This window comes from Colletotrichum karsti (genome assembly GCF_011947395.1).
Source record: "Colletotrichum karsti strain CkLH20 chromosome Unknown Scaffold3, whole genome shotgun sequence".
Classification (NCBI taxonomy): domain Eukaryota; kingdom Fungi; phylum Ascomycota; class Sordariomycetes; order Glomerellales; family Glomerellaceae; genus Colletotrichum; species Colletotrichum karsti.
Genome location: NW_024065903.1, coordinates 1 through 25,611, shown reverse-complemented (window position 1 = coordinate 25,611; position 25,611 = coordinate 1). Strand labels below are relative to the sequence as shown.

General features: G+C 54.0%; 10 protein-coding genes across 10 annotated transcripts; 4 read left to right on the top strand and 6 right to left on the bottom strand.

The window, feature by feature from the left end:
- Positions 1–538: 538 nt before the first annotated feature.
- On the top strand, positions 539–2,197 carry CkaCkLH20_01121 (u4 tri-snrnp-associated protein 2; the record flags this gene model as incomplete). The annotated part of the gene is made up of 1 exon (XM_038883840.1): positions 539–2,197. The coding sequence occupies one exon, from the start codon at positions 539–541 to the stop codon at positions 2,195–2,197; it is 1,659 nt and encodes a 552-aa protein (XP_038750432.1).
- A 727-nt stretch (positions 2,198–2,924) lies between these two features.
- On the bottom strand, positions 2,925–4,369 carry CkaCkLH20_01120 (uncharacterized protein; the record flags this gene model as incomplete). The annotated part of the gene is made up of 3 exons (XM_038883839.1): positions 2,925–3,102; positions 3,155–3,994; positions 4,254–4,369. 3 exons carry the CDS (start codon positions 4,367–4,369, stop codon positions 2,925–2,927), a joined length of 1,134 nt encoding a protein of 377 aa, XP_038750431.1.
- A 1,698-nt stretch (positions 4,370–6,067) lies between these two features.
- CkaCkLH20_01119 (anaphase-promoting complex subunit cut9) lies at positions 6,068–8,003 on the top strand (the record flags this gene model as incomplete). Its single annotated transcript, XM_038883838.1, has 2 exons — positions 6,068–6,164; positions 6,229–8,003. 2 exons carry the CDS (start codon positions 6,068–6,070, stop codon positions 8,001–8,003), a joined length of 1,872 nt encoding a protein of 623 aa, XP_038750430.1.
- Positions 8,004–8,636: 633 nt separating this feature from the next.
- CkaCkLH20_01118 (uncharacterized protein) lies at positions 8,637–9,191 on the top strand (the record flags this gene model as incomplete). The annotated part of the gene is made up of 1 exon (XM_038883837.1): positions 8,637–9,191. The coding sequence occupies one exon, from the start codon at positions 8,637–8,639 to the stop codon at positions 9,189–9,191; it is 555 nt and encodes a 184-aa protein (XP_038750429.1).
- A 119-nt stretch (positions 9,192–9,310) lies between these two features.
- On the bottom strand, positions 9,311–11,650 carry CkaCkLH20_01117 (acetoacetyl- synthase; the record flags this gene model as incomplete). The annotated part of the gene is made up of 5 exons (XM_038883836.1): positions 9,311–9,469; positions 9,526–10,152; positions 10,199–10,915; positions 10,965–11,480; positions 11,540–11,650. The coding sequence occupies 5 exons, from the start codon at positions 11,648–11,650 to the stop codon at positions 9,311–9,313; spliced, it is 2,130 nt and encodes a 709-aa protein (XP_038750428.1).
- An 883-nt stretch (positions 11,651–12,533) lies between these two features.
- On the bottom strand, positions 12,534–13,223 carry CkaCkLH20_01116 (uncharacterized protein; the record flags this gene model as incomplete). Its single annotated transcript, XM_038883835.1, has 1 exon — positions 12,534–13,223. The coding sequence occupies one exon, from the start codon at positions 13,221–13,223 to the stop codon at positions 12,534–12,536; it is 690 nt and encodes a 229-aa protein (XP_038750427.1).
- Positions 13,224–13,882: 659 nt separating this feature from the next.
- Positions 13,883–16,282, bottom strand: CkaCkLH20_01115 (uncharacterized protein; the record flags this gene model as incomplete). The annotated part of the gene is made up of 1 exon (XM_038883834.1): positions 13,883–16,282. One exon carries the CDS (start codon positions 16,280–16,282, stop codon positions 13,883–13,885), a length of 2,400 nt encoding a protein of 799 aa, XP_038750426.1.
- Positions 16,283–16,899: 617 nt separating this feature from the next.
- Positions 16,900–18,289, bottom strand: CkaCkLH20_01114 (methyltransferase domain-containing protein; the record flags this gene model as incomplete). Its single annotated transcript, XM_038883833.1, has 7 exons — positions 16,900–16,933; positions 16,990–17,406; positions 17,455–17,592; positions 17,650–17,884; positions 17,981–18,071; positions 18,129–18,155; positions 18,239–18,289. 7 exons carry the CDS (start codon positions 18,287–18,289, stop codon positions 16,900–16,902), a joined length of 993 nt encoding a protein of 330 aa, XP_038750425.1.
- A 1,056-nt stretch (positions 18,290–19,345) lies between these two features.
- Positions 19,346–20,525, top strand: CkaCkLH20_01113 (uncharacterized protein; the record flags this gene model as incomplete). Its single annotated transcript, XM_038883832.1, has 2 exons — positions 19,346–19,379; positions 19,444–20,525. 2 exons carry the CDS (start codon positions 19,346–19,348, stop codon positions 20,523–20,525), a joined length of 1,116 nt encoding a protein of 371 aa, XP_038750424.1.
- Positions 20,526–20,564: 39 nt separating this feature from the next.
- Positions 20,565–21,917, bottom strand: CkaCkLH20_01112 (sarcosine oxidase; the record flags this gene model as incomplete). Its single annotated transcript, XM_038883831.1, has 2 exons — positions 20,565–21,662; positions 21,714–21,917. The coding sequence occupies 2 exons, from the start codon at positions 21,915–21,917 to the stop codon at positions 20,565–20,567; spliced, it is 1,302 nt and encodes a 433-aa protein (XP_038750423.1).
- Between the last annotated feature and the right edge of the window lie 3,694 nt (positions 21,918–25,611).

Genomic DNA, 25,611 nt, shown 5'->3' with positions numbered 1-25,611 from the left:
CGTCCCATGCCAGTGCTTGAAGAAGCTGTAGTCACGGGCTGCAGTAGGCAGAACTCGTGGAATCATCATGTATTCATATGCCCATTTAACCACTGCGTAGCATGTTTTTCGACGTCCACGCTCGTACTATGATCGGCGTGCCTTATTTGTCAACTTGAGTGCTGACTGGGGAATTCTTATTTATTAATAGCATATGCGAGAATATCCTCAGTTCTCGTGATCAAATGGATACATAATGTCGTTTCTAATGGAACAAGCCTCCTGCTCGCTGAGATGCTTGGACAGAGACACCGGAGTTGACGTTGAAGTGGATGAAGTGAAGGTGCAATGTCACTGCCACCTAGCACGGTATGTACCTTAGCTCTGGGCGTGGCTATAAGAGTGGGGCGCTTGCCTATCACCCCAGAGACTGGCGACTTTTTTCGAGGCCAACGGCAATGACCGCGCATCGGTTTTCCATTCGCGCCTCCAGTGACTTGTACACACCACTTCAGAACCTCGCTTTTGAAGCTCGATCGAAACGAAAACAAAACATAGGATGGCACACCGCAAGCGCCACGCAGAGGACCCTCTCGATGAGATCGCAGGCATCGACTCGCCCGCTTCGAAACGCTCCCGAACCGTCGACTCCCTCCTATCCAACGGCTCAATCGACCAAAACGGCCACGCAACAACATCACAAGAAGAAGCGACGACACCAACAAATGGAAACGCAGAGACGGAGAGGAAACCAGAAGACGATGACGAAGACAGCGACATCGAAGACGAGACGCTCGTCCAGGCCCCGATCCGCCAGTCCGCGCCGACAGACGGCTACGACGACCTCTACCTCGACACGATAGACCGCAACGTCCTCGACTTCGACTTCGAGAAGCTGTGCTCCGTCAGCCTGTCCAACATCAACGTCTACGCATGTCTTGTCTGCGGCAAATACTACCAGGGCCGCGGGCCCAAGTCCCACGCCTACTTTCACGCCCTCGACGAGAACCACCACGTCTTCATCAACATGCAGACGCAGAAGGTCTACGTGCTGCCGGAGGGCTACGAGGTCAAATCGAAGTCGCTCGATGATATCAAGTTCGTCTCAGACCCGCGGTATAGCAAGCAAGAAGTCGCCGCGCTCGACCGCACGCCGCTGCGCGCGTCGTTCACGCTGGCGGGCAAGGAGTACGCCCCTGGGTTCGTGGGCATGAACAACCTGAAGGAAAACGACTACCTCAACGTCATCGTGCAAGCGTTAGCGCACGTCGCACCACTGCGCAACTTTTGCCTCCTCGAAGACCTCTCATCGCGAACCGAGCTGGCGAAACGCTTCGGCATCCTGGTCCGCAAGATCTGGAACCCACGCGCCTTCAAAGCCCACGTCTCCCCGCACGAGCTGCTCCAGGAAATCTCCCTGCTCTCAAACAAGCGCTTCACATTGACAGCGCAATCAGATCCGGTCGAATTCCTGTCATGGTTCCTCAATAATCTACATCTCGGGTTCGGCGGCTCCAAGACGAAACCGGGCAGCTCCATCGTACAGCGCATTTTCCAAGGCAAGCTCAAGGTCGAGTCGCAAGCCATCACCGCCCGCGCCGATGCGGGCGACCGCCTGCGATTCGAGGACGCCGCGGTGTCGATGACATCGACGCGCTTCATGTTCCTCACCCTCGACCTCCCCGCCGCGCCCCTCTTCCAGGACGAGCTGGAAAAGAACATCATCCCCCAGGTGCCCCTGACCACGATCCTCTCCAAATACGACGGCATCCAGGCCCAGGAGCACCTCGCCCAGCGCAAGCGCTACCGCCTCCTCCACCCCCTCCCGCCCTACCTCGTCTTCCACGTCAAGCGCTTCAGCCAGAACAAGTTCGTCTCGGAGCGCAACCCGACCATCGTCACCTTCGACCCCAACGGCCTCGACGTCAGCCCCTACGTCGAGCCCAACCCGGCCGAGTGGCCCCCCGGCGAGCCCATCGTCTACGACCTCGTCGCCAACGTCGTCCACGAGGCCGTCCGCGCCAAGGAGGACGTCGCGGACAGCGGGGAGGAGCGCAAGACGTGGAAGGTGCAGCTGCGGGACAAGGGCCGCGACGAGTGGGTTTCGTGCCAGGACCTGTTCGTGGAGAAGGTGCAGAGCGAGTTGCTGTACCTGGGAGAGACGTATCTCCAGGTCTGGGAGAGGAGGCGGACACCAAAGGGCAAGGGCAGGGCGTAACGGAATAGCATGTATGACTAAACGAAGAGCGCGGAAGACTTAGTACGCGCTCAAAAATATGTAATTTTGGGACACGAGGGCGTTTCGAGTCTCCAGGTTTGAAGCATTGGTTCACGTTATGGGACGTATCAAAGTGAAGTTCATTTCGTAGTCATTTAGACTATCCGGTCCAGGGAACCGCGCAGCCGGCAAGCGATGCCGGTGCTTGCGCCTCAGGTAGCAGCAGTAGTGTACACCTCCCAAAGATTGATGAGATGGGTTAGCCAATCCCCAAATAACCGCCCTGTGTGCAATCCATAAAACAACGTGACCGCTAAACGCTGACCGCTGCCCATTTTATCGCGTCCCCCCCCTCCCCTGAATCGCCTCGATCCCGTCTCCGAGATCCCGAAAGGAGGGGGAGCACACTTTCTCGTTCCCCTTTTAGCCTGCTATGTGGAAAAAGAAAAAGAAAGAAAAAAAGAACAGCAGTCGTCATGCTCCCCTTCTCTTTCCGTCCGTCTCCTCCGCTATCCCAGCAAGGTGGATTTTTGTCGGACTTTTAAGAACCCGAATGCTATGAAGACCCAAGGGGTTGGGCCAGATAGTGTACAAATCAACATCAAAGATGGCTTAGAAACATGCAAGAACGGATAAGAACGTCGTGCTGGCGTTTCCCCCAGCATGGTGCCCGTGACGAGGGTGGAGGGGCAAGTTTCGGGGTATTTGGGAGGTGCGTCGTGGTGGCTCAGGAGGTGGCCTGCTTTTGCTCGTCGCTGGGCTGCTTGGTGGCGTTGGATCGCTTGTCGTGCTGCTTCTCGCGGCGCGACTCCTCGATCGCTGCCCTGTGCTGAATGCTCTCGTCGTGGGACTTGAATTCGAAGTTCGTGTTGGGAGGGCACTTGAGGTAGGCCTTCCACGTCTCACTGGAGGGATGTTAGTAGTCATTGGTGGACAACCTTGCGGAAGCGGACTCACCGGATTCTCAGCACGCGTCCGCCGGTCGAGCGCGTCCAGATGCTGATAATGTCCTCGCCGTTGCGGACGCTAACCACGCCACCGCAGATGTCATCACTGCAGTCGGTGAAAGCCTCACCGAGGAGCGCAAACACGGTATCCTCCCAGTATCTGTCGACGATGCCCTTCTTCAGGCGCAACACCCACTTGCCTCCACTTCTGTTCTCCTCATCCTCCCAGATAGGCCGGACGCCCCTCTTGAAGAAGTGGTACTCCCAGCCCACTGACAGCTCGGATGGTCGCTTGAGGTGCGGATAGCCAACCCAAAACTCCTCCACGCTGTTACAGTGGACCATGGGAGTCAGTGACTTGGCGTACTCCTGGTACGGCTGTCCCTTGGGCTGGGGCGGCCGGCACCACGTTACCCACTCGTACTTGAGAGGGTGAACGCGGAGAGTCTCAGATGATGTCCGAGTCGAGACCGGCTGCGAGCCCACCTTCTTCCCCGCGGCGTTCTCGGCGATGGATGCCATGGACGGTGCCTTGCCCAGCGGGTCATGCAGCGCACCCACGGGCTTGGCGCCGACCTTGCCCATAGCCATGTCGAACGGGTTACCCGGGGATTTAGGCGTCTTCGCGGATCCGAAGGAGGCGAAGGCGCCGGAGCCCAGGCCGAAGGCGTTGGAGGCAGTGGGAGAAGCCATGCCACCGGGGGTCGTTACGTTGTTGAAGGGATTCGATTTGCCGCCGTGTGAAGACGAGTCGCCGCCGAATCGTTTGGCGAAGGAGCCGTTACGGTTGGCGTCACCGCCCGGCGCGGGACTGCCATTGCCAGGTGTTGAGAGGGAAAGCTTGCCTGAGCTGCACGCGGGTCGCACCGTCAGTATGTTCTGTTCGCAAGAAGCGGCGAATGGGGCGGAAGAAAAGGAATGTGCAGACGAACGTCGATCGCGAGGAGGAAGAGAAAAAAACGAGGCGGTGCGACTAGCACTTACTTTGTGCGGCGGGTCCATAGATTGTTATCCATGGGGACTGCTTTCGAAGACTTTTTCTAGATGAAAATGCTTCTGGTGGGTTACAATCCCTCAAAAACTTCAAGGGCGGCAGCACCTCGGTTTACGGATCTGGTCGCAGTTGTGGCGGCTGGGACAGACGGATGAAAATGGGATGCGATGATGTCGGGATGGCGGCGGCGGCGGCGGGCGGGTGGGCGGCGGTAGAGTCGAGGGCCTGCAGGGGCAGTTTCGCGGGACGTTTGCACTCGAGGTACTAGGAAGCGGGAGAGAAACGAACGAGCTTCGGTGGTTTAGGCTGGGGTCGTGTTGCAGGTGATGATCGGGTGTTGGTATCTTGTACGGGACGGGATGAAATATGTTGGGTATTACAGACGGTGTTGGCGTATGTGAGGTCGGTAGGTTGTATGGGCGATGTTTGTGAGGCGATGAATTATCAACTGATGGAGAAGAACAATGAACAGCTTGAAGAGAAAAAAAAATAATACGGAGTACGGACACTGATGCCCCATCCTTCTTGACCTTAGTCGTCACCTTCTGCTGTCGATGGCGGATACAGCGATAGCACCTCGCTTAGCTTGGGTTAGCCTTCCCCCCTGATGACTCCACTACGAGAATATCAACCAATCAGAAGAGGCAATGGAAGCTGGAACGGTGCACCGCAGTGAGGTCACAGCGAGTCCCGTCCTTGGGGCCCGGTGCTGGTGACGCCCATGCCGTCCGCCAACCACTGCTTTGGGCGCGACAGGACAGCTAGCCATTGAAGGTAGGGGACCTAGGGCAGCGCCGGTGGGAGGGAAACTGTTTCTGCCACCTGCATTTATCGGATAAGAGGGTTTCGGACGCCTTCTTGTATGCGCATACTTTTTACCTAAGACAAGCTGGAAGCTGGCAGTTTTGCGATGTTGGCATTACTTAGCCGTTGCAAATTCGATGACTCGACCGGGTACCGTGTTTTCTTCTTTTTCTTCTTCTTTTCCCTTGCGTCTTCACCGTCTTTGCGCCGCATCAGACCATTCGGCTCGTCATTATGCGGCCAAAGTGTCAGATGCGCAGGTCTGCAACGCACTTGAGATGACCCCAACTCGATGTCTTGTCTGTCAGAAGCCATGTCCAACGGTCGGATGGGGACGCTGTAAGACGCATGGCCTGAAACAAATGCCGGGCTACCTTGCTGGGCGGACGCAGAGAGCCAACGTCAAGTCATGACATAGAGTTGCAACCATACTCCATCCAGCAGAGAGTGCTGGAGAATGGCTGACTGATCAATGAGTGAGACTTCGAGCTTCCTGAAGGTTGGCAGCAGGTCAATGTCTGAGCACACGCTGGTCCTTGAATGCCTTAGAAGTCCATTACGGATGTGCTGGGCTGAACTGACAAAGCAAGCGATTATACACTGCCAAACCTGACTTGATGTCTCTTGTTCCACGTCCAGCAGATGCATTGAACTACATGTTCGACAAAAGACATGACCAATATCCGATGCTGTAAGACGAAACACCAGCGCAAACTGGTAGGTAGAAACTCGAGCGCTTCCAAGTTCCAACCACGTGGTGTGCCTGGTAAAAACGTCGTCTGGTTGGTCTACCCCGCCATTTACTGGATCCACACCCCTGGGCAGCAACAGCGCACAGTGCATCCACGTCCCCCTCCAATTGAAGGGCGTCATCCAAAGAAAAAGAAAGTCCAGATTCCGTCACGCCTGCCACTACCTGTACAGCCCACGACGCGCCAGACCGCGCTTACCTCACCACCGCTCGCGTTTCCCGTCGTCTCCTTGATCGGCATTCCAAAGTCCAACGTCGCTCTCACCGAGCCCACCGCCCCTCTTCGTTGCCGACATTTCTCGGTCATGCCCCCGAACTAGACATCTCGTGTGTCGTTCCGGGGATCCCAGCTCGGCCCGCGTCGATTCGCGACCATGGAAAAGTTCCTTCGGGAATGGAGGCAAGATGCCCTGAACAAAGCCCAGTACGACTCCGCCATCTTCATCGGCGACAAATTGCTGGCTCTTACCCGTAAGACCCTCCGTCCACCTAAATCCTTCCTCTTTGCACGACTTTTCTGACCGGTACGCAACAGATGACGATAAAGATGCATTCTGGTTGGCACAAGTGCACTTTAATCACGGCAACTACACCCGCGCTCAGACGTTCCTCGCTAAGCACGACCTCGTCGCTCGCAACCCTTCTTGTCGATACTTAGCCGCACACTGTCTGATCAAGCAATCAAGATTCGAGGAGGCATTGGGCGTGCTCGGCGATCGAAACCCGACCCATCTCATCTCCAATGCGAGCAACAAGCGGAAAGCCCAAAATACTGCCCCTCTCGGTAGGGCCGTGGGGGCTCATGTCAAGGGTATCTCCAGAGACAGGCTGGCTCGTGACGATGCTGTGGATGAGGAGTCCACAAACAAGAAATACGAAGCCGCCATGTGCTACCTTCGAGGCATCTGCTACGCCAAGCAAAACGCCTTCGATCGGGCAAAGGAGTGCTACAAGGATGCCGTACGAATCGACGTGCAGTGTTTCGAGGCCTTCCAACAGCTCATGACAAACTCATTGCTCTCCCCAGATGAGGAGTGGCAATTTCTTGAATCCCTCGACTTTGACGTTATCAATGTCTCGGGCGATGTATCATCATCACAAGAGGCGGCAGACTTCACCAAAATGCTGTACACCACCCGCCTGTCCAAGTACAGAGAGCCGTCGGCCTTCAACGCCGCATGCGATACTTTGTCAACCCATTACCACCTAGCCAATAACCCAGATCTCTTACTCGCCAAGGCCGACCTCCTTTTCACACAGTGTCGGTTCCGAGATGCCCTCGACATCACTGAATCTATCCTACAGGACGACAAATACAACTTCAGCGTCCACCCCCTGCACCTGGCCTGTTTATTCCAACTGAAGATGAAGAATGCGTTATTCTTGATCTCCCACGACCTGGCAGACACCCACCCAGAAGAGCCTTGCTCTTGGCTGGCAGTGGGCATATACTACTTTTCCATTGACAGAATTGCGGAGGCTCGACGATACTTTAGCAAAGCCAGCATGATGGATGCACACTTTGGACCCGCATGGATCGGATTCGCGCACACATTTGCCGCCGAAGGAGAGCATGACCAGGCCATCTCAGCCTACTCGACTGCCGCGAGACTCTTTATGGGAACCCACCTCCCACAAGTTTTCCTGGGCATGCAGAACCATGCTCTCAACAACATGACATTAGCAGAGGAGTTCTTAAAGACCGCATACGGACTATGCAAAACAGACCCACTCCTTCTCAACGAGATGGGCATCGTCAAATATCATCAAGACAAACCGCAAGAGGCCGTTCAGTTCTTCCGGGCAGCACTGAAGACGGCAGCCGATATTGATTCGGACCCCTACGCTTGGTTGTCGCCGAGAACAAATCTGGCGCACGCCTACCGCCGCTTGCGGTTATGGAAAGAAGCTCTTGTAGAGTTTGATGAAGTGCTGCGTCAGGGAGGCAAGGATCCCGCCATTTTCTGCGCAAAGGCTCTCATCTACCTCGAGCAAGGGATTCCTGAGAAGGCTATCGTGCCACTACATGAGGCTCTAGCCATGAACCCGCAAGACGGAATCGCTACGGAATTGCTTAACAAGGCTCTGGAAGAGACGTCCGTCATCGACGTATTCGATGGAGATGACTTAGACGCGTTCGAGAACGAACTTGATATCGGGAAGGCTGCCGCTCGGGATCGGGTAGCGCAGAGAGCAGGCCAGCGAGGAGACGCAAAGGGAAAAGCAAAAGTCAGCAGGGCGAGGGCCACGCTGATGGAGGACGATGACGGAAAGGGCGAGAGCATGATGGAGATGACTGACGACGACTAAGCATCCTCCAAGCCACCATAATGTTATCTGGATGGCGCGGAAAATAGACGGCGTCTATGGCAGGATTATGGATTCAAAGCATTCAACGCATACCATCTCAGAAGGACTGAGAAATGTCAGTACAGGTACAGATTAATAACGACTAAGCATGAGAGCATCGCGATCCAACACGTGTGAGCTAATGTACTTCACTGACCTAGGGATAGCTGTCAGCCCACGCGAGTGCTAGTCGCATTTCTTCTCGCTAAACTGATTAATCCAACTAATCCGACTCGTCGGGTGAACGCCCTGCTCGCATTCGGAGCGCTAGCGTCGATCTTCCGTCCGGGGTTGGACAGAGCTGGCCAGATTAACCAGCCGCGCTGACATGCTCGGGGGAATTGGTGTCTTGAATCCCCGACTGCCCCAACGGACTGGATCGCGCCAGCTGGTTAGTCCCAGGGCAGTATGACAGGAATAATTTAAAGGATGACAGCCCGCCGGATCCTTGAAGCAGTAGAAGCTAAAGAAGTCCCCGACATTTATCATTCTGCTTATCTCACAAAGCTTAGCCCAAGGCTCTCCCATTTGTCTGTTTCCACCACTCGCCAATTCCTGCAGCTTACGAAGAACGCTTCTACTACTGTCGCAATCATGTCCCGCTACTTCCCACACACGGCCTACGCAGAAGACCAACCCCTCTCCCGCACGATTCTCGGGATCCACGTCCTCACCCGGGGCTACACCACCGGCGCCGTGGTGGGTCTCGGCGCCATCCCCGTCAGATCCATCTTCACCCGCCTCCGCGGCACCGCCGCCAAGGCCCCCACAACGTCGTCATCCGCCGTAAGCCTCCTCCGTACCACGGGCACCGCGAGCGCCGTCGGCCTGGGCCTCATGGGTCTCGCCCTCGCGGGACGGATGCAAGGGCGCGAGGACATCGAGTGGCGCGATCGCGCGTGGCGGTTGCTCGAGAACCCGGGCCAGCTGGAGACGGACGACTGGACCTACGGCGGTGCGGCGGCGGGGCTTCTTGCGGCGAGAGTGCGACGCGGGGGTTTGGGATGGAGGGGTGTTGCTGGAGCGGCTGGGTTGGGGAGCGTGGTCGGGACTGTTGGGTATATGGGATGGAGGTACGGTGTGCACGCTGGGAAGTTCCCGGAATACGTCGCTAGTGAGAAGGTTGAGGTCGATCTGGGGAGGGTATGAAAAGGCGATGCCCGAGGTCGAGTGGAGGATGAGGAAATCATGTCTGTTTATGGAGGTCTAGTTCTGTGGCCCTCTAGTCTACAAATACCCTATCTCTTCTGTCTACATCACGACACGTCTTACAACTTCTCCTTCCCGGCGAGCACCTCCTCGACCTTGGCGAACTGGTAGTAAAAGTCTAGACTTTGCGGGTTGAGGAGGGTGCCGCTGGGCTTGATGTGCTGCCCCGAAACGATCTGTTTCACTGGCAACTCCACCTTCTTCAAGTTCACCGTCGTCTAGGCCGTCGCGTCAGCATTTCGCATCAGAGGAAAAGAAGCAGTTGCCAACTTACTGGGATCTCCGGCGTCTCGAAGACGTACTTGGGCACATGCCTCTTCGTCAACTCCTTGCGAATCGCATCCCTGACCTCGCCCACCAGCTTCTTATCGAACCTCTCCCCGGGCCGCATCATCAGGAAGAGCATGACGCTCTCGTCGTCGTCGTCGGGCCTCCGCTGGCCCACGCAGAGGCTGTCGACCACCTTGCCCGAGAAGTTGCGCTCGATGACGGCATAGATCTCGGCGCTGCCGAAGCGGATGCCGCTCGGGTTCAGCACGCCGTCGGCGCGGCCCAGGAACGCGATGTTGCCCGTCTTGGGGTGCACCTGGCAGAAGTCGCCGTGGGCCCAGACGTGGTCGAAGCGGGCGAAGTAGGCGGCGTGGTACTTCGTCCCCGGGGGCGCGGAGGCGAAGCTGGAGGCGGACGGGGAGGGGGCGGTCGAGTCGCCCCAGAGGAAGCAGGGGATGTTGGGGAAGGCGGCCGTGGCGACGAGTTCGCCTGGTTCGCCGTGGGGGACGGGTTTGCCGGGTCCGTTGGGGAGCTGGGCGTCGAAGATCTCGATGGGGACGCCGAGGGAGGGGCCTTGGGTGCCGCCTACGTAGACTGGAGTCAGGGGGTTTTCCATGCCGAAGCAGCCGGCCTAGATTACGTTAGTATGTGAAAGTGGCAGTGAGCTGTCGACTTACAATATCAGTGCCTCCTGAGATGTTAGCCAGGTGAACGTGTTTCGGGAACCCTGCGTCGTAGAACCACTCAAACAGCTGGTTGGAAAGCACCATGCCGGTACTCGTCACAATTTGCAGCGAGCTGAGGTCCGTCACCTCGCGGGGGCTGATCTTGTTCTTGGCAACCTCGAACATCCACCTCGGGCTGATACCGAGCTTCGTCACGCGCTGCTCCCCGAGGATCCGGATGAACGATGTCAGATCCGGGACGAAGGGCGAGCCGTCGTACATGACGACCCGTGCGCCGTTCAGCAGGGCCGCGACGTTGGCGAGGTACATGATCCAGCCGGTCGTGGTGTATTGCAGACACACGGACTCTGGGGACATGGATTCGTGGAGGCGGCCCTCCTTGACGATGTTGAGGATGACGCCGCCCACGGTGTGGACGATGGCCTTTGGGATGCCGGTCGTGCCGGAGGAGTAGTAGATTAGAAAAGGAGCGTGGAACGGGATTCGGACAAAGTCAGGCGGTGTGGAGGAGCCGCCGGACTTGAGGAAGTCGGCCCAGAGCTCCGTCTTTGTGATTGAGGCGACGTCGTAGGGTTTCGAGAAGCGCGGGATCGAGACGAGGCCGGCGAATGATGGGCAGGAGCTCATGCCGGAGACGACCTCTGTCATCTTATCACGGAGGTCGACGGTTTTGCCGTTATATACCGTGGCGTCGTCGAAGAAGATGAACTGCGCAGAGATTAGCGGACATGCGAAAGGTGTAAGTGGAAATACTCACTTTGGGATCGACCTGGGTGGTTCGCTGCAGGATTCCCTTCACACCCATGTCCGTTGATGAACTGCTGAAGATAGCGCCCAGCCATGTCGCAGCCGTGAAAACCAACAGAGTCTCGATGGAGTTGGCCCCGACCAGGACGATACGGTCACCCTCCTTCACTCCGCGGGCTTTCATGGCAGCAGCTAAACGCCCTGAATCCTTTCGGAAGTCTCCCCAGGTAAGGCTTCGGACGTCGCCTGGGTTGCCTTCCCGGACCTCGGTGACGGCAACTTTGTCTTCATCCTTGCCCACCGTGCCGTGGTGATCGGGTGTGTCCGTAGGGCCGCGGGAGTAGAGGATGTTCTCGGCCCAGTTGAGACGGACGCCGGGGAACCACTTGGGGATGGCGTCTATCGGGAGTGATTCGTCGACGACTGATGACGGACGGCCTTCGTAGATGAGATTGGCGTAGTTGAAGAGATGGCCGTAGAATTTGGAGCGGTTGGCGACCGACCAATTGTGAAGGTCATCGAATGTCTATTGTTGTGTAAGTCAATCGAGGAGCGATGGCGAGTGATGAAAAACAGACTGGATACCTTGAGTTGAAGACCGAAGTGAATGTTCACAGATTCCAAGAACTCGTACATCTGTGTTCCTTTGGGATTGGGGTGCTCCCAGAGCTTGCGGGGTAGCTCTTCGGATGCCATGACGTAGATCAGTTATTGAATTGCTGGGACAAGACAAGAAATCTGACGGTTGACGAATACTCAGCTGAGGGAGTGAGTTGTGTGATGATTGAGTTAATGTGCGATGAGAGGACCAGCACTGAGTTAAATCCGTGTGACGAGAGAAACAGTTTGGGGTAACTGGTATCTCTAGGCGACGGCGCTTCCCCAAACGCCCCTGTTGGCTTGCCTCGGCCTACACCACCGGGAGTGCGGGGTCAACGGCCCGAGCAAACGTGCCGAGGGGCGACTCCCCGGGCCGGCCCCATAATGCTCATTCCGGGACCAAGTGAGAGAATCACTGTCAGTAATCATTCCGACAATCAGTATTTCAATAATCCAGTCGCTGATTCAGATCTGACTATCAAAGAATGTCACACAGGCCTTCGCTCCAGAAACCGCCGGCAAGCTTCTAAAGCTCTCAGCCGATGCTGCTACGACCTGGCCCCAAGCACGAGCTGTCGCGCACATGAAGACAACTGCCTTTCGCATGCTTACTGATCAATTGATCTTACTTCCAACCGACAATGTCGTCGTGCTCATTTGAGGGGCAGACTATACGAATCACACATCTCACGTAGACCAAGTGTGAATAAACCTCAGTTCTAGGGGCCTTCTGGTCGTTACGCATGTTGACACGATTACGTTCTGGTTCATCTGGGCTTTCTTGGATCACATGAGTTTTGAAACGCTGTCTTGTTGACATTCCATGAGCTGTATGTCGCTACTTCTTTTCGTCTCCCAAACCCGTTACGGTCCAAAATACACCAATGATAATGTGCCCAACCGTTCTTGCCGCCTTGAAATCCTGGTTTGTGCCCTCATTACGCCCGTTTGGCTCCAGACTTATTCATGAGCTGTGTCTTCAAGCAGCCGAGGAAGCTACCGACGCCTCAGACGCATCTCTGTAGATTTCTAGTTGAATCTTATGAAACGGCTTCCAGGGCTGATCTGCAAGACTTTCCGTCGAGTTATCGGCCTCGTTGACGTAAAAGCATTGGTAGGCTGATACCAACACACTATCATGCCCTGTTTTGTTTTGAGAGACGGGAACTTCGTTGCGACGATATCTTTTGTCGTTCTGGACAAGCTGCACTGTCTCGTCGCTGAGATGGTGTTCCTCGAGCTCGTACTGGACCGCTCGAACAGCCTGCGGTTCCCTAATTGCTTCGAAGGATTTTCTGTCAGGGGTGTGCCGGAAGAGGCAGCCCTCGGAGCCTATCATGGCAGCTGCCAAAGGCCCAATTGTCTCTGAATGGAAGGTGGTGATGTAGGATCCCGGGGTTATTGGTGCCTTTGCAAGACGGATGATGTTGGGTCTGCTTCCGGGACTGCTTGCGGGAGCAACCAGACGCGTCGCATATGTTGGTTGGTTGTACGTAAAACTAACCAACACACGTGGTAGCTGCTGGTTCGGCTGTGCGAAGGGCTGGTAGATTTCACGCTTGAGGAGAGGATGGTTGTTGTAGAATTCCTCTTCGTCGATGTCCCGCATTCCGATGCGAATGGGGTTCCATAACCCCGCTTTCGCAACATTTTGTTTACCTGGCTCCATGTTCGCGGTAAGAAGAGGAATCTGCTAGATTTGTTTTCGTTGACAACAAAAGTCTTCAGGTAGAATTGTATCAGAATGTATAGAAAGGATGAACTTGGTGCTGGGTGAGGACGTTGGTGTTGGCAGGTTGATGAGTGGGGGAAGTTCTGGACGAGGGACGCTTTCAAAGAGCTGCGGAATGAGAGAATTGAGTAGGCAGCATCCTCTTGACAGGTAATAAGTTGGAAAGAGGTAAGCGACTTCAGATGGGGTGGAAGTTGAGATGGGCAGAACAATCGTACGTACCTTACTTTTGCATGAACTCCTCATTGATCTGCAAGCTTGGAAAGCGCTTCCACCTCCTTTGAGAAAGTGCCCGTGATGCCCCGCATAACAGACATCCCTTTCCTACGACCTAAGTACCTAGGTAGGTATTCAATCCTGAAGTCTGTTTCTCTTCTGCGCTTGAAGAAGCCCTCATTCGGCAACACTGATTTGCATCTCTTGCCAACATGTCGATTCCTATTTGAGTAAGAAGGTTCAAACGAAGTGAATGCAGACGCGATCAAATTTGCATCTTCCTGGGATTGGTGCCAGAGAGAATCGAGCTTGCATGACTACAGAAATCTGATGCCAAGCTACAAGAGCATAGAAGTATCTCGATTCGACACCAACGGAAGTTACAAGGGAGCAAAAATATCACCGTCCCATCCATATTCCCTATTCAGACGTCGGCCCATCCTCCTTGCCCACACGAACGGCAGCTTGGAGCTGGGATGAGGCTCGTGGAACTGGATACTGCTCTCGACATCCACCTTCGTTGGTGTGAACTTCCAAGCTGATCCGTACAGCTTCTCCATATGGAAGCCGATGCTCTGCATAGCGTGGAGGAACTCAGTCCAGGCGATCTCGCCGGGAGAAGACGACGTCGATGGGTTGAAAAACAGCGTGTTGAACACTTTGAGGGCACGCTTGTTGACCTTGAAAAGAGCCTTCTTCTCAGCCTTTGGTTCTTCCCCATTTTGGAGAGCGGGTGTCTCGGCAACCGTCTGGGCCGCCCCTTTCGTCTTCTTCTTCGCCTTGGGCTGAGTCGCTGGCTTTTCTTTTGGCGCATCCTGCATCGCCGGTCCACCGAACGGTGCGGCCAAACTGGCATCTGTAGACGCCGGCAGTGCCTTTTCTTTGACCGGTTCGACCCATTCAGGGGTGCGTTCGATGTTGCGGTGGAGGAGATTGCGAATACGAGAAGATACGCCATCCCTCTTTTCCAAGTCTCTCGTGATGTTTGACCATACGACATCGAGGATCTCTTCGGCATTACGCATGGCCTCGACGTTATCCCTGTTTCTCTTCTTCTCCACCGGATATTTGAACTTGTCCGCATCAGGACGACCGAGTCTAGCCATGTTTAAGCTGACGGTGAGATCGTTGATGGGCACCAGGCGCCTGATCGTTTCGTGGAAATCCCTCTCGAGTTCTTCCTTGAAGGAAACCATCTCCGTCTCGAACGTCGCCGCCCATGGCTGAAAGAGGTCGAGCTGTCTTTCACATTCGGACAAAACAGAGAGATCGGATATTTGTCCGGCAACCCAGCCACTCACCATCTGGGAAGCAGCCGTGTCCTTCCTCATCACCCGATCCAACTCGTCCAACAAGGTGGGTAGACCAGCCAAAAACAGCTGCTGGTCGTCGAAGAGACTCTTGATGATCCACATCAGCTCCGTCACCGTCTCATTGTCGCTGTAGTTGCCCAGAGAAGTTGTTTCGATTTTGGACGTGGTCGCGTTTGGTGGCGGCACGCGACGCCAGTAAGGACGCATTGGTGGCGACGCAACCCAACCCATCTTCAGACTCGAGATCGGCCCCGGCCGAAACATCTGGAGATGGTGCTTGAGTTGAAGCAATGCCATCATGTAGTCTTTGGGCAGATCTTCGTCGTTCTCAAACTTCTTGCCGCGGTATTTCCTGTCCCTCAGGTCGGCGACGCGAGAGAGCTTGTCCTGCAGCGAGGCCCAAATTTCCACGGGGAATATGGCGCTGGCTATGGTGTTGCCAATGAGTCGCTGCCAAAACACATCTGGGTTGCGAGCGTGTATCGGGTGAGGTTTGCCTTCAGTGTCCAGCAGCATTTCCTGGCGATGCTGCTTCCACTCTTTCAAAGTCGAGCTGAAATACCCAGGGTCTTCTCGGAGAGCCCAGACATGATCTTCGGCTTCAGAAAGCTTCGACTTGACGATGCTCTGGAGACGAGACAGGTCGAGTTTGGCGGGTAAGCGGTAAGGACCTTCGAGCGCGGTGACTGCCAGGGATGCGGAATAGGAATCCTCAGGGTTACCGGTCACCAGAGGCGGCTCAGGCTGAATAGCCACGTCCGGGCCCGTGAGCTCTTCGACAGGAATGTCATGCAGTATGTTCTCCGTGACGTCCACAAGGAATCGGTACAGCTTGGACTGGATTTCCAGTATCCACAAACCTTCTCCTGGATGCACTGTGGTCCGCTTGATGTTCCACTCGCTGCCGCGAGGCTCGTCGTCCCAGGAAACAAGCTCGCCGTAGGTTTGAGGGGTGGTCCGTCCGAGAAACATCATTGAATAGAGATTCAGAAAGCGAGGCATATCGATTGTCCTGCTGACCTGCCCGAATCTGGTCTCATCGAGGTCGACGATGGCGAACGCGTCGGGCGGATTCCGACCGCGAGCGTTGATCATCAGGAGAAGAGGCTCCGTCTTGCTGAGATCCTCCAAGTTGATATTTGGCCACATGCAAGCAGCGCGGGCTGCCTCGCCGGTCCTCTTCTTTCTGAACGCTGCGAGGTCAGGTCTATGCAGCTCGGACATCCCGGGCCAGACAGCAAGGAGAATCTCTCGGCGTTTCGGCTTGGACTTTTTCATCCAGCGCCTTTGGATTGTCGCCTCATGTCTCTCCACGATCTTTTGAAGGGTTTCCCAGTCTTTGAAGAGTTCTTCCGCCATCGGGGTGGCCTTCTCACGGACTTCTTCAGGCTCAATGGGATTAGGCATTGGCAGCCCACCTGGGCCTCCAATTCCCATGGCCTGAGCCATGGCGGCGAAGTCGTCCATTCTTGCAATCCCTCAGTTCTCTACACGCGTGTGGGTGTGGTCAACGGCAACGCAGTGGAGTTGGTGAAATGGCAAGTTGCGCGTTTGCGGGGGAAGGCAGCTGAGGTGGGTCTTGGGCAGCAAGGGGACACTGGAAAGTATTCTTGTACAGATTCTGACTTTCGATTCGAAGGGAGTATCGGCTGAAAAAGGCCCGGCGTTCATCTCATCCGCATGCCGCTCGGAAAAGAAAGTTGAGCACAGTGTTGAACTGCGTGCCTTTATGTTTCTTGCACCTTGTTAATCTGGCCTCTCCAAATACCTAGCATGGGCTAATTACAGATTGAAGCAAGCACCTGTAACGTCGTGAATTTTAGGGTTACCTTACTCTCCACTTCTCGCTGAAGCGCCGCCGATGTCCGTTTCGGGACCCACATGTCCATCCGGCCTCGGACCCGGAGCGGGCACGGAGCTGAGGATTTTGAGGTGGCCAATGATAGCGATGATTGCTTGTTTCCCTTCTTCAAATTCTAAAGTCGAAGATTTGAGAGGAAAATACCAGATTCTACGATGACGCCGCCTGGTCGAATTTCTTAGCACAGCACAACCTTTTCTGAAGTTTCACCGCACTGTCGTCTTCATTCTGCAGGTTTCTTGGCCCAGATAGCCCGACTGGTGAATTGTCAGCGTTCAAATCTTGGACGATTGCGTATAGGATCAAAACTTACATGGGCCAATATCCGTGATTCCCTCGATCACCAAGGTCTTTTCGAACCTCAGCCGCGAAAACCTGAACTTCCTCCTGCCTCCACCCATGCACGCGCGTCATAGGTGCCATGATCATACCCGCAGTATTACATGCCAGATTCTCACGGGTCCAAGAACCTAGCTCCTTCAGGTGCGGATCACGCGGCCACGCGTTGAGCGGCCACACGAAGCGGCGATCGGAAACTTCGACGAAGCCGGCTTTAGGCAGAAGAGCTGCAAGATCGTCTAATGGAATGAACGGACAACCGAAGACCTCTAGAGCGGAGGCAACGTAGGAAAGAGACTTGTAAAAAGCGCCGCTTTCACACGTGCCGTCAGCACTGAGGATGTTAGATTCTGCTTCTTGAAGCTCGACGTAGCCTCCTGGCTTCAGATTGCTATCCATTGGTGAGAAGTTGGCTCATTGGAGAGGTTTGAGCACCTACTCGTAGCACTTTTTGAGAAGCTCGGGCCAGTTACGAACACTTCCTGACATGCCACGAACGTGAATGTAGTCGAATGGCTTGGAGTAGATCCATTCGTTATCCAGATCATCGACTTCAAAACGAACGTTTGGCGGTACGCTTCCGAATGTATTAGTGTACTTATTTCTCACGATTCGTGACAACAAGTGCACTCACAACTCCGGTTGTGTTGCTGAAAGGTCGAAACCGAGCACCTCGGCGTCTGGGTGTTCATCCCCGAAGTCAATGGACCAAATGCCTGTACCTGTGCCGACATCGAGCACACGACCACATTGCCATTCCGGGTCATTGGGAGGAGCAAATCCTAGTTTGTTGTCGAAAGTGAGGAGAAACAAATGATGTTGAAGATCAAGTCTATTTGACTCATCCTCATCGTTTGGTCCAAAGTACTCTACCAAGACATGTAAGTACACAGGGTCCGGCGATCATTGGCGGCAACACCCTCAGACAAGTGACAAGACGACCGCGAACTCAAGTTAATACTCACTTCCTTCCTTGTATCGGTGATATGTCCTGCCATTCTCGACTCTGTAGTCTATGATCGAGCTTCTGAGACTAGTCGTCGCAGAAAAGTCGTCCTTCAATATCTCATGAGTATAGATGAGCTGAGTATAGAAACATGAAGGGTCACTCACCTGGCCAAGAGTCGAATCCGTGTCGCCCTAGTCTGAGAGTCAGCGTTTCTCCGTCATATCCGAGTCAGTACCCTGCAACTCCGATGTCGCGGGTGCGAGCGACTACGCACGATCACATCCGGCTCAAGCGTTTCTTCCGCCTCGATGTTGGCATCAGTCATTCTGAGAGACGAACCTGTGGACTCCGTGCCTCAAGAATGATTACAGACATGGTGTTCGTCGCATGATTCAAAGTTCGCCCCTCACCTTTATGACAGAAGACCGTCTTCGCTTTCGGGAACTCTCTCACTCGGCGAATACGACCTAACTGGCCCAGGAATCCCGGCCCTAGCGGGTCCGATGACCCTACTTTCACCGCATTTCTGCAAGATTGACAGCCCGATGGTTTCTCAATGTTTCATTCTCTATTTCGTTGTCAGTTCGAAGGCTTCGGTGTGTAGTGACGGTCCTGATGATCAGGGGAGGAATGAGGAAACAACCGCTCTTAGCGTCGGGGTAAAAAGACGACAACAGATCCCTGTCACCGGCTCTTCCTCCCGAACTGCTGGAAAAGTCAGATTACCTAATACGTACCAAGACTGGTTATCCCCCCGCGTTTTCTTACTTCGCCGAGCCGTCTGAGGGTCTTATCTTGAACGGCCCCTAACAGACCGGGGTGTCCTGCAAGCTGCCGGAGGGAGGAGACATCCTTTACCGTGAACCACTCCTCGCCACCGACCACCAACATGAACAGCTTTTTCCAACAAACGCCACCAGCATATTGGTTCATCGGATGAGGACTCCGTCTCCGACGAGCTTTGAACACCATCTGACGAACCCCACTCGCCAAACCCACCTGCACCAACATCATGGCTGGCAACGGATCTAGAAGTCGAGATGGGTGTAGGGAATGTCGACGCCGGAAACGAGGATGTGACAGAGGGAAGCCGAGCTGTGGCCATTGCCGGAAACACAGCATCGCCTGCGTGTATATCGATCCCAACAAACCATCACCATCCAAATATTCCACCATTGTGGCCGACAAACACTTCCTTCTACGCCTGGAGTCGAGAGTCGACCATTCTTTTGTCAACATACTGAGCGATGATATTGCTCTTTTATGCCCGCAGTATGTCCAAAATGACGTACAAGCTCGATTTTCGTTGTTTGATAAAAGCCTTCGCTTCCCGCCATCACAAGACCATCTATCCCTTAGACGCAATCCTGGTTACTGGCCAATGACGGAAATAGAGTCACAGATGATTCAGTACTGTAAGTTGCTTTCCTCTTTCCCTTCTTAGCTTGCCACCCGAGACCCATTCTAACAGTTTGCAAGACTTTGAAGTCATTTGTAACAGCAAAGTCTATGTGGATACAGAAAGAAATGTCTTCAGGACTTCCGTCATGCCAGTTCTTCTCAGCAACAATGGCCCTCTATTCTCAACAGTTCTTGCCCTGACCGCCGCCGAATGGAGCCGCAGAGGCCTTCACGATGGAGTTGATTACGAGAACGCATCAATCCATTACAAGGTCAAGGCTTTGAGCCAACTCCAATCGAACCTGAACGTGGTCTTGGACACGGAAGAAAACGTTTTGACTTGCGTGCTGCAGGCTTCGTTGGAGATCGCCGAAGGTTCTCAGCCATCGTGGTTGAGGCATCTTCAGGGAGCCATGGACATCATGAACACGCATGGTGATTGGGTCAGTCCAGACTGTGCGGCCCTCGTTCTTCAGTACTTCCGATTCCGATACATCTTAATGAAGACTACCGAAAATAAGGGGGAGATTCAGGATGTTCGAGGTTCAATACAGCCAGCCTCGGAAGAATGCGGTGAGGCCATCGAAGCTCTTCACAGGCTTTCGGCAACATCGGGGGCCCAGCAGACAGTCGACCCTCAGATCGGCTGTTCCATGGAGCTGGTTGAGCTCATCCAGTCTATCTCAAACGCTTCTGAGAATGGGGCATCTTTAGAGAAACACATTCGCGACTTAGATTTTCTTGCGACGGATGAGTATCTTCTAAAGAGCGCGGAATGCTTCAGGTTCGCAGCGCTGATATACCTGCACCTCGTGGTTTACGACGCGCCAATTCGGTTCCCTTCGATGTCTACGCTGTTGCAGCCACTCATAGACTCCCTTTCCGAGGTTATTGTTGCAGACCAACGCCGGCGATCGTTCCCCATGTGGCCATTATTCATCGCAGGATGCGTTAGCTGCACGGAAGCTCATCGAAAAGCGGTTCTCGACTTATTCAACTTGCTCGACAGCAAGTGGCCTATCAGCAACATATCTACAGTCACGCAAGTTATGTTGACAATCTGGAAGATTCGAGACTTGGATAACGGCTTGGCACCGACAGTTCAACACGACTGGCAGAATATTATTCAGAAATTTGGTTGGAAATTATCCTTGTCTTAACTCCGCGGCACGGCGCAGTCAATTTCAGAGCTGCAGCTCTCACAAACGAGCTTTCGGCGCGGCCTCATTCTCAGCTATCAAGTCCTTCATCTCCCTGACGGTACCGACTCTCCAGCTCACCGCGTCGCCCCAGTTATCGTCCTTGTTCTTAGGTGTTCGCCACTGCCAGCGTGGCAGTTCTTGTTTGCTGGTCTCGAGGAGTTGCTTGACCCATTTACCGAACACCGGCATCATCTTGAAGCCGTGGCCAGAATCTCCTCCAAGTACGACAACGGAGTTCGACGTCCCAGGGACGAAATCGATACAGTACTCCGAGTCCTTGGTATCTGAGAACCAACAAAACTTGCGATCGACGAAGGGTCGGTCGGCCATCCACGGCAGAGTCTCGCGTAACAGAGTTCGCAGCTTGCGTTCATCTTCGGGAGGAATAAAGTCCTGGGCCGCCGCAGACGGGAACTCAGTTGGCGTCGACGTACCGTTGACGGTGTTGGTGAATCCTGCTCCTAGGGGGCAGAGCTTGAAGAGACGAGTCGCGGGGTCTGGCTCGAAGAAGAAACCCAAGTCGCGGACATTGGTGACGGGGATGCCGCGAAGGAAGTCCGCCTCTTCCTCGGTCAACTGCACGTGGGCCACAGACCAGCAGCGTGCGACGGTGAAGTTGGCCAGTCCTGGAATCAATGAGGCGCCATATGCGCCGAGCGCGCAAACGGTCTTCGCTGCGGCATGCTTGATACCGTCGGCGGTCTGGACGCCTGTGCATCTTCCGGAAGCATCATAAACCAGCTTGGCGACCTTGCCCGCCCGCTCGCCGAGGAGGAAGCGGACCCCTCTGGCGGCGCAATGCTGGTATACACCCTTCAGGGCGTTTCCTGAGTGGCCATACCCTGCGAGCCTGTTGTGGTATCCTTTGAAGCCGTTGAGAGGCCCAGAGAACTGCCAAACAAACTTCTTAAAGTCATCCTTGTTGCGCAGGATATCTATCTCGTCGGCGAACTCGGGCTTGGATTGCACCGAAGATAAGGACTTTTGCATGGTCTCAACGGCTTTCTGAGGGGCTTTCCCCGAAGTGGCGACGATGTAGCCGGTCTGGTGGTAATAAGGGCCGAATAGTGGTGTCTTCCAGCCTTCAAGGGCTTCCTTCAATGCCATTAGCAATTACGGCGTTCATCGGGGACGGGATATTCCTACGAGAACTAGTTTGGTATAGAAATCATCCTCGTATTCAGCTCGAATGATCTTGTTGAGGTCAAAGGCAGCGGAGAACCGCGACGGAACATTCTCGTCGCGTTCGAAAACGGTGATGTCGGTGTAGCCCGACTCGACGAGGTGAAGTGCGGTCGACAGGCCGAAAACGCCGGCGCCGATGATGGCGATTGGTGATGACTTGTCCATGGTCTAGATTGTGTATTGCAACGGAGCGGAAAGATTGTCTCGAGTAGAAATTTCTCATAGTCTCTTTTTCGGTTCTCATGTGTCTATAAATGTCGCCTACTTCTCTACTTTCGTCATTCTATCACTGTTCAGAACGTTACACACCGGTCAGATTTCTGGTCGCACATCGAACGAGGCGAATCTAGCAAGCACTGTCCGGCTTCAACTCTGCCAATCAAAGTTGCAGCTCCTTGGTAGTCTTCAAACAGATTGGCAACCAAAACATGTCGGGATGCAAGACGTGGCTCGCCTCGCATGATCTGTCGTGTTGTTCGCGACGGGAGGGTTAGCGTAAGCGATCGTGTATCGTCAATGCCGACTTCGGTGCATGGCTAAGCCTCACTGACAGATTCCTGGTTTCGGAACCTGGTTCTACAAAGGCCGCTGACGATAACGTTGACGCCAAATCGCGGGGTTGGCGCATGACAATGTAGCAAGCCCGGACGTACGGGTATGCTACTGCGGAGCGGAGGGTCTTAAGGACAATCGGTGTTATCCCACTGGTCCACAGGAATCGAGATGACCAAAGATTAAATCCGGTTTAGCTAAGGCCTTTTCGGTTTCTAACTGGTTGTAGTGAGGGAACACCCGGTAGCTTCCCCGAATTCGCCGAATTTACCTCTGTCCACCGAAGACATGAAACCTCCGCAGATGTTTGTATTTCGATTGAAATCATCATTCAAGTTGAGAACATGTTCTAGTAAGTATCAAAATACAGTATAGATAGAAAACATGGCCCCCCGCCCAAAATTGCCGTCTTGAGTGGCCTTCCGGTTTCCATGTCGGCATCGGCATGCCGGCTCCGGGTGGGTCCTGGGGCGGCGCTTAAGCTAACCTCGTCTCGCGCCCCCCCGCATCACTGTGGGACTCCCGACCCATCCGTCACACACCTTATCGGAGCGCCAGCTGGGGACCCATGCACAAGCTTATTGCCTATTCCGGACAGCTGGATTGAGACTCGTGATAGTGAGCATCGGTTGACCGACCGTAGACGCAACGGGTGGTGATCCGAATCGTGGTCTTGATTGAATAGAAGAATGTGTGTGCGACGAAGACCAAGATGAATTGTCTCGACGAGTTCAAAGCACATTGATCGCGATGTCTGAAGTGTTGTCTCTCGCCCAACGGCGAGCTCTTTTCACGCTGAATAAGTCTTCGATTAGCCTGCAAACCGTCTTCAGGTTGAATCATCCCCGATCGAGGTCGTCGCCATCACGTTCGTATGCCACTTTCAAAGCTTCTCCCCACACGTCTCCAGAAGCCGTTCATCCACTACCCGCAACGCCTCCAAGGCGAGTCCTCGAAACGCTACCCCTCCCCGTCCTCATTCGATCGATCATAGTGCTGGCGTTCGCGTCTTTACCATCACCAGTCCTCTCGAGGTTCATCACGACAACCAAGAAGCACAGCGCACGAATCACATCATCTCCTCTACTAAGGCGACTCCTCGAAAGAACGTTCTACGATGCCTTCTGCATCGGCTCCACCAAGGCCGAGATCGAGACGAACGTGAACAACCTCCGCCGCATGGGAATCGACGGCGTCGTGCTGGCGTTTGCTCGCGAGGCAACCGCGAGCCAGGCGACTACCGATACCCGACTTACACGCGACGAGCCCCAGTTGAGGGACTGGGTTTCTTGCAATCTGGAGACCGTCGACAAGCTTCAGAGTGGAGACTATCTGGCCATCCGCTGCACAGGGGCGGGGAAGCCTACTTTGAAGGTCATGGAGGACTTTTCCAGGACGGCGCAGACTGTTTCTTTGGAAAAGGCTGTCGATGTTTCTGGTCCTCAGCTTGATGTTTTTCGAGATGCGATGTTTGAGATTTGTAGCTCGGCGAAAGAGAAGGATGTTAGGGTCCTGATTGACGCTGAGGATGTTAAACATCAGTCTGCTATTGATCATGTTGGGCTGGTAAGTTGTCCTAGATACCGTCCCGGTACTTGACTAACTCATCAAACCAGGACATTATGTCGAAGTTCAATCGCAACGGACGGTCTATTGTGTTCAACACGTATCAAATGTGAGTGATATGGTATCCTATCACGCCATGAAAAGAAGTCATGAAAACAGCACGAGATGACTAACACGATACATCTGCTGTAGGTACCTCAAATCGGGCCTTACGAAACTGCAAGCCCACCTCGAGTTTTCAACCAAGAACGACTTCAACCTTGGGATCAAGATGGTCCGAGGCGCTTATTTACACACCGAGCCCGATAGGACACTTCTGCAGGACACAAAGAAAGCAACAGACGCCTCATACGACGCTGCCGTCAGTTTCCTCATCAATCCCTCAGCTGGAGAGAGAAAGTGGTCGGCAGACGTGATGCTAGCCACGCATAACTCTAATAGCGCTTGGAAAGCATTATCTTTGTACTCTGATTCGATCAAGACGAGAGCAGCCAGCGTGGAAGGAGGTGTGCGAAGCTTGGCGTTTGCGCAGCTCATGGGGATGGCAGACGAGGTTTCGCTGAAGCTAGTATCGGAAATCAAGAAGTTGGAGTCCACTCCTACCTCCGCGGGGCTTGGAAAATACGGATCGTTCCCGCAGGTTGGCGTATACAAGTATTCCGTATGGGGGTCGTTGGAGGAGTGTCTCCTGTATATGCTACGGAGGGCTGAAGAGAATAAAGACGCGGTGACCAGGAGCAGAGAGACGGCGAAGGCAATGATCGTGGAGCTGTTCAAAAGGATGCTCCCTTTCAATTTTCGGTAGATATTTCATGCTAATGATACATGATCTGTCTTCACTGATGTCAGAGACCTACGTTGCGCTTGCACGTAATTGAGGATTCGTCCAGTTTCATCTAGAACGGTTTGATACATGAGTTGGAGGGTACTACTGTCGAAATTGGTCGTTACTGAAATGGCCCGCGGCAAGGAATAATGGGCATGAAAGTGTTGTTTTGGGATGATGAGAATAGTGACCACGTCCATGTCTTGTTCAAAACCTAGCAGTATCAAGTTCGTTGATTTACAACACTCAAGGCGACAAAGCCTTCAAATCGAATACCTCCATTCTGATATACTTCAAAATCAGTCGGAACGAGCTTTGCAGGCGGACTCCCTGGGTGGTGTATGAAAGGGCAACACCGTATTTGATAGCCATTGCTGGGGCAGTCTCGGTCCGAGTTGACTGGACTTGAAGTCATTCGGGGCGAAGAAATGCTGAACCAGTTGAACATGAACACCACACGAGTATATAAACAACATCACAAACTGCTGCTCCTTCTTTGCCCTCAGCGGCAATGTGTTCAGGGCAATCTTCATTTTCAATCCTAGCAGAGACTTCATAGTTGAACCTCTGAATCTCAGGACTTGCATAGTTTCAATTTTGTTGCAACCGGCGTTGAACGACGCTGTAGACCACTTCAGACGCGTGACATGCCGAATACACAGAAACAAACGAAGAATGCCAGCAAGGACGAAAACTTTTATCGATGCTGGTACGACATCACATTTACGGTTGGGAGGTCTAGATACGGCACTGCCTCTGCAACATGCCGCGTTCGTGTAGCTCGCCAGAAACCCTCCAGGGTAATTTCGTTGGGCGAGGAGAGACTCAGACAACGATGACACTTGTCTTCACGTTATTGATATCAAAGCGAAGAGACTATTTATGGGTTCGTGGTCTGTTCGACTCAGTGCCGTT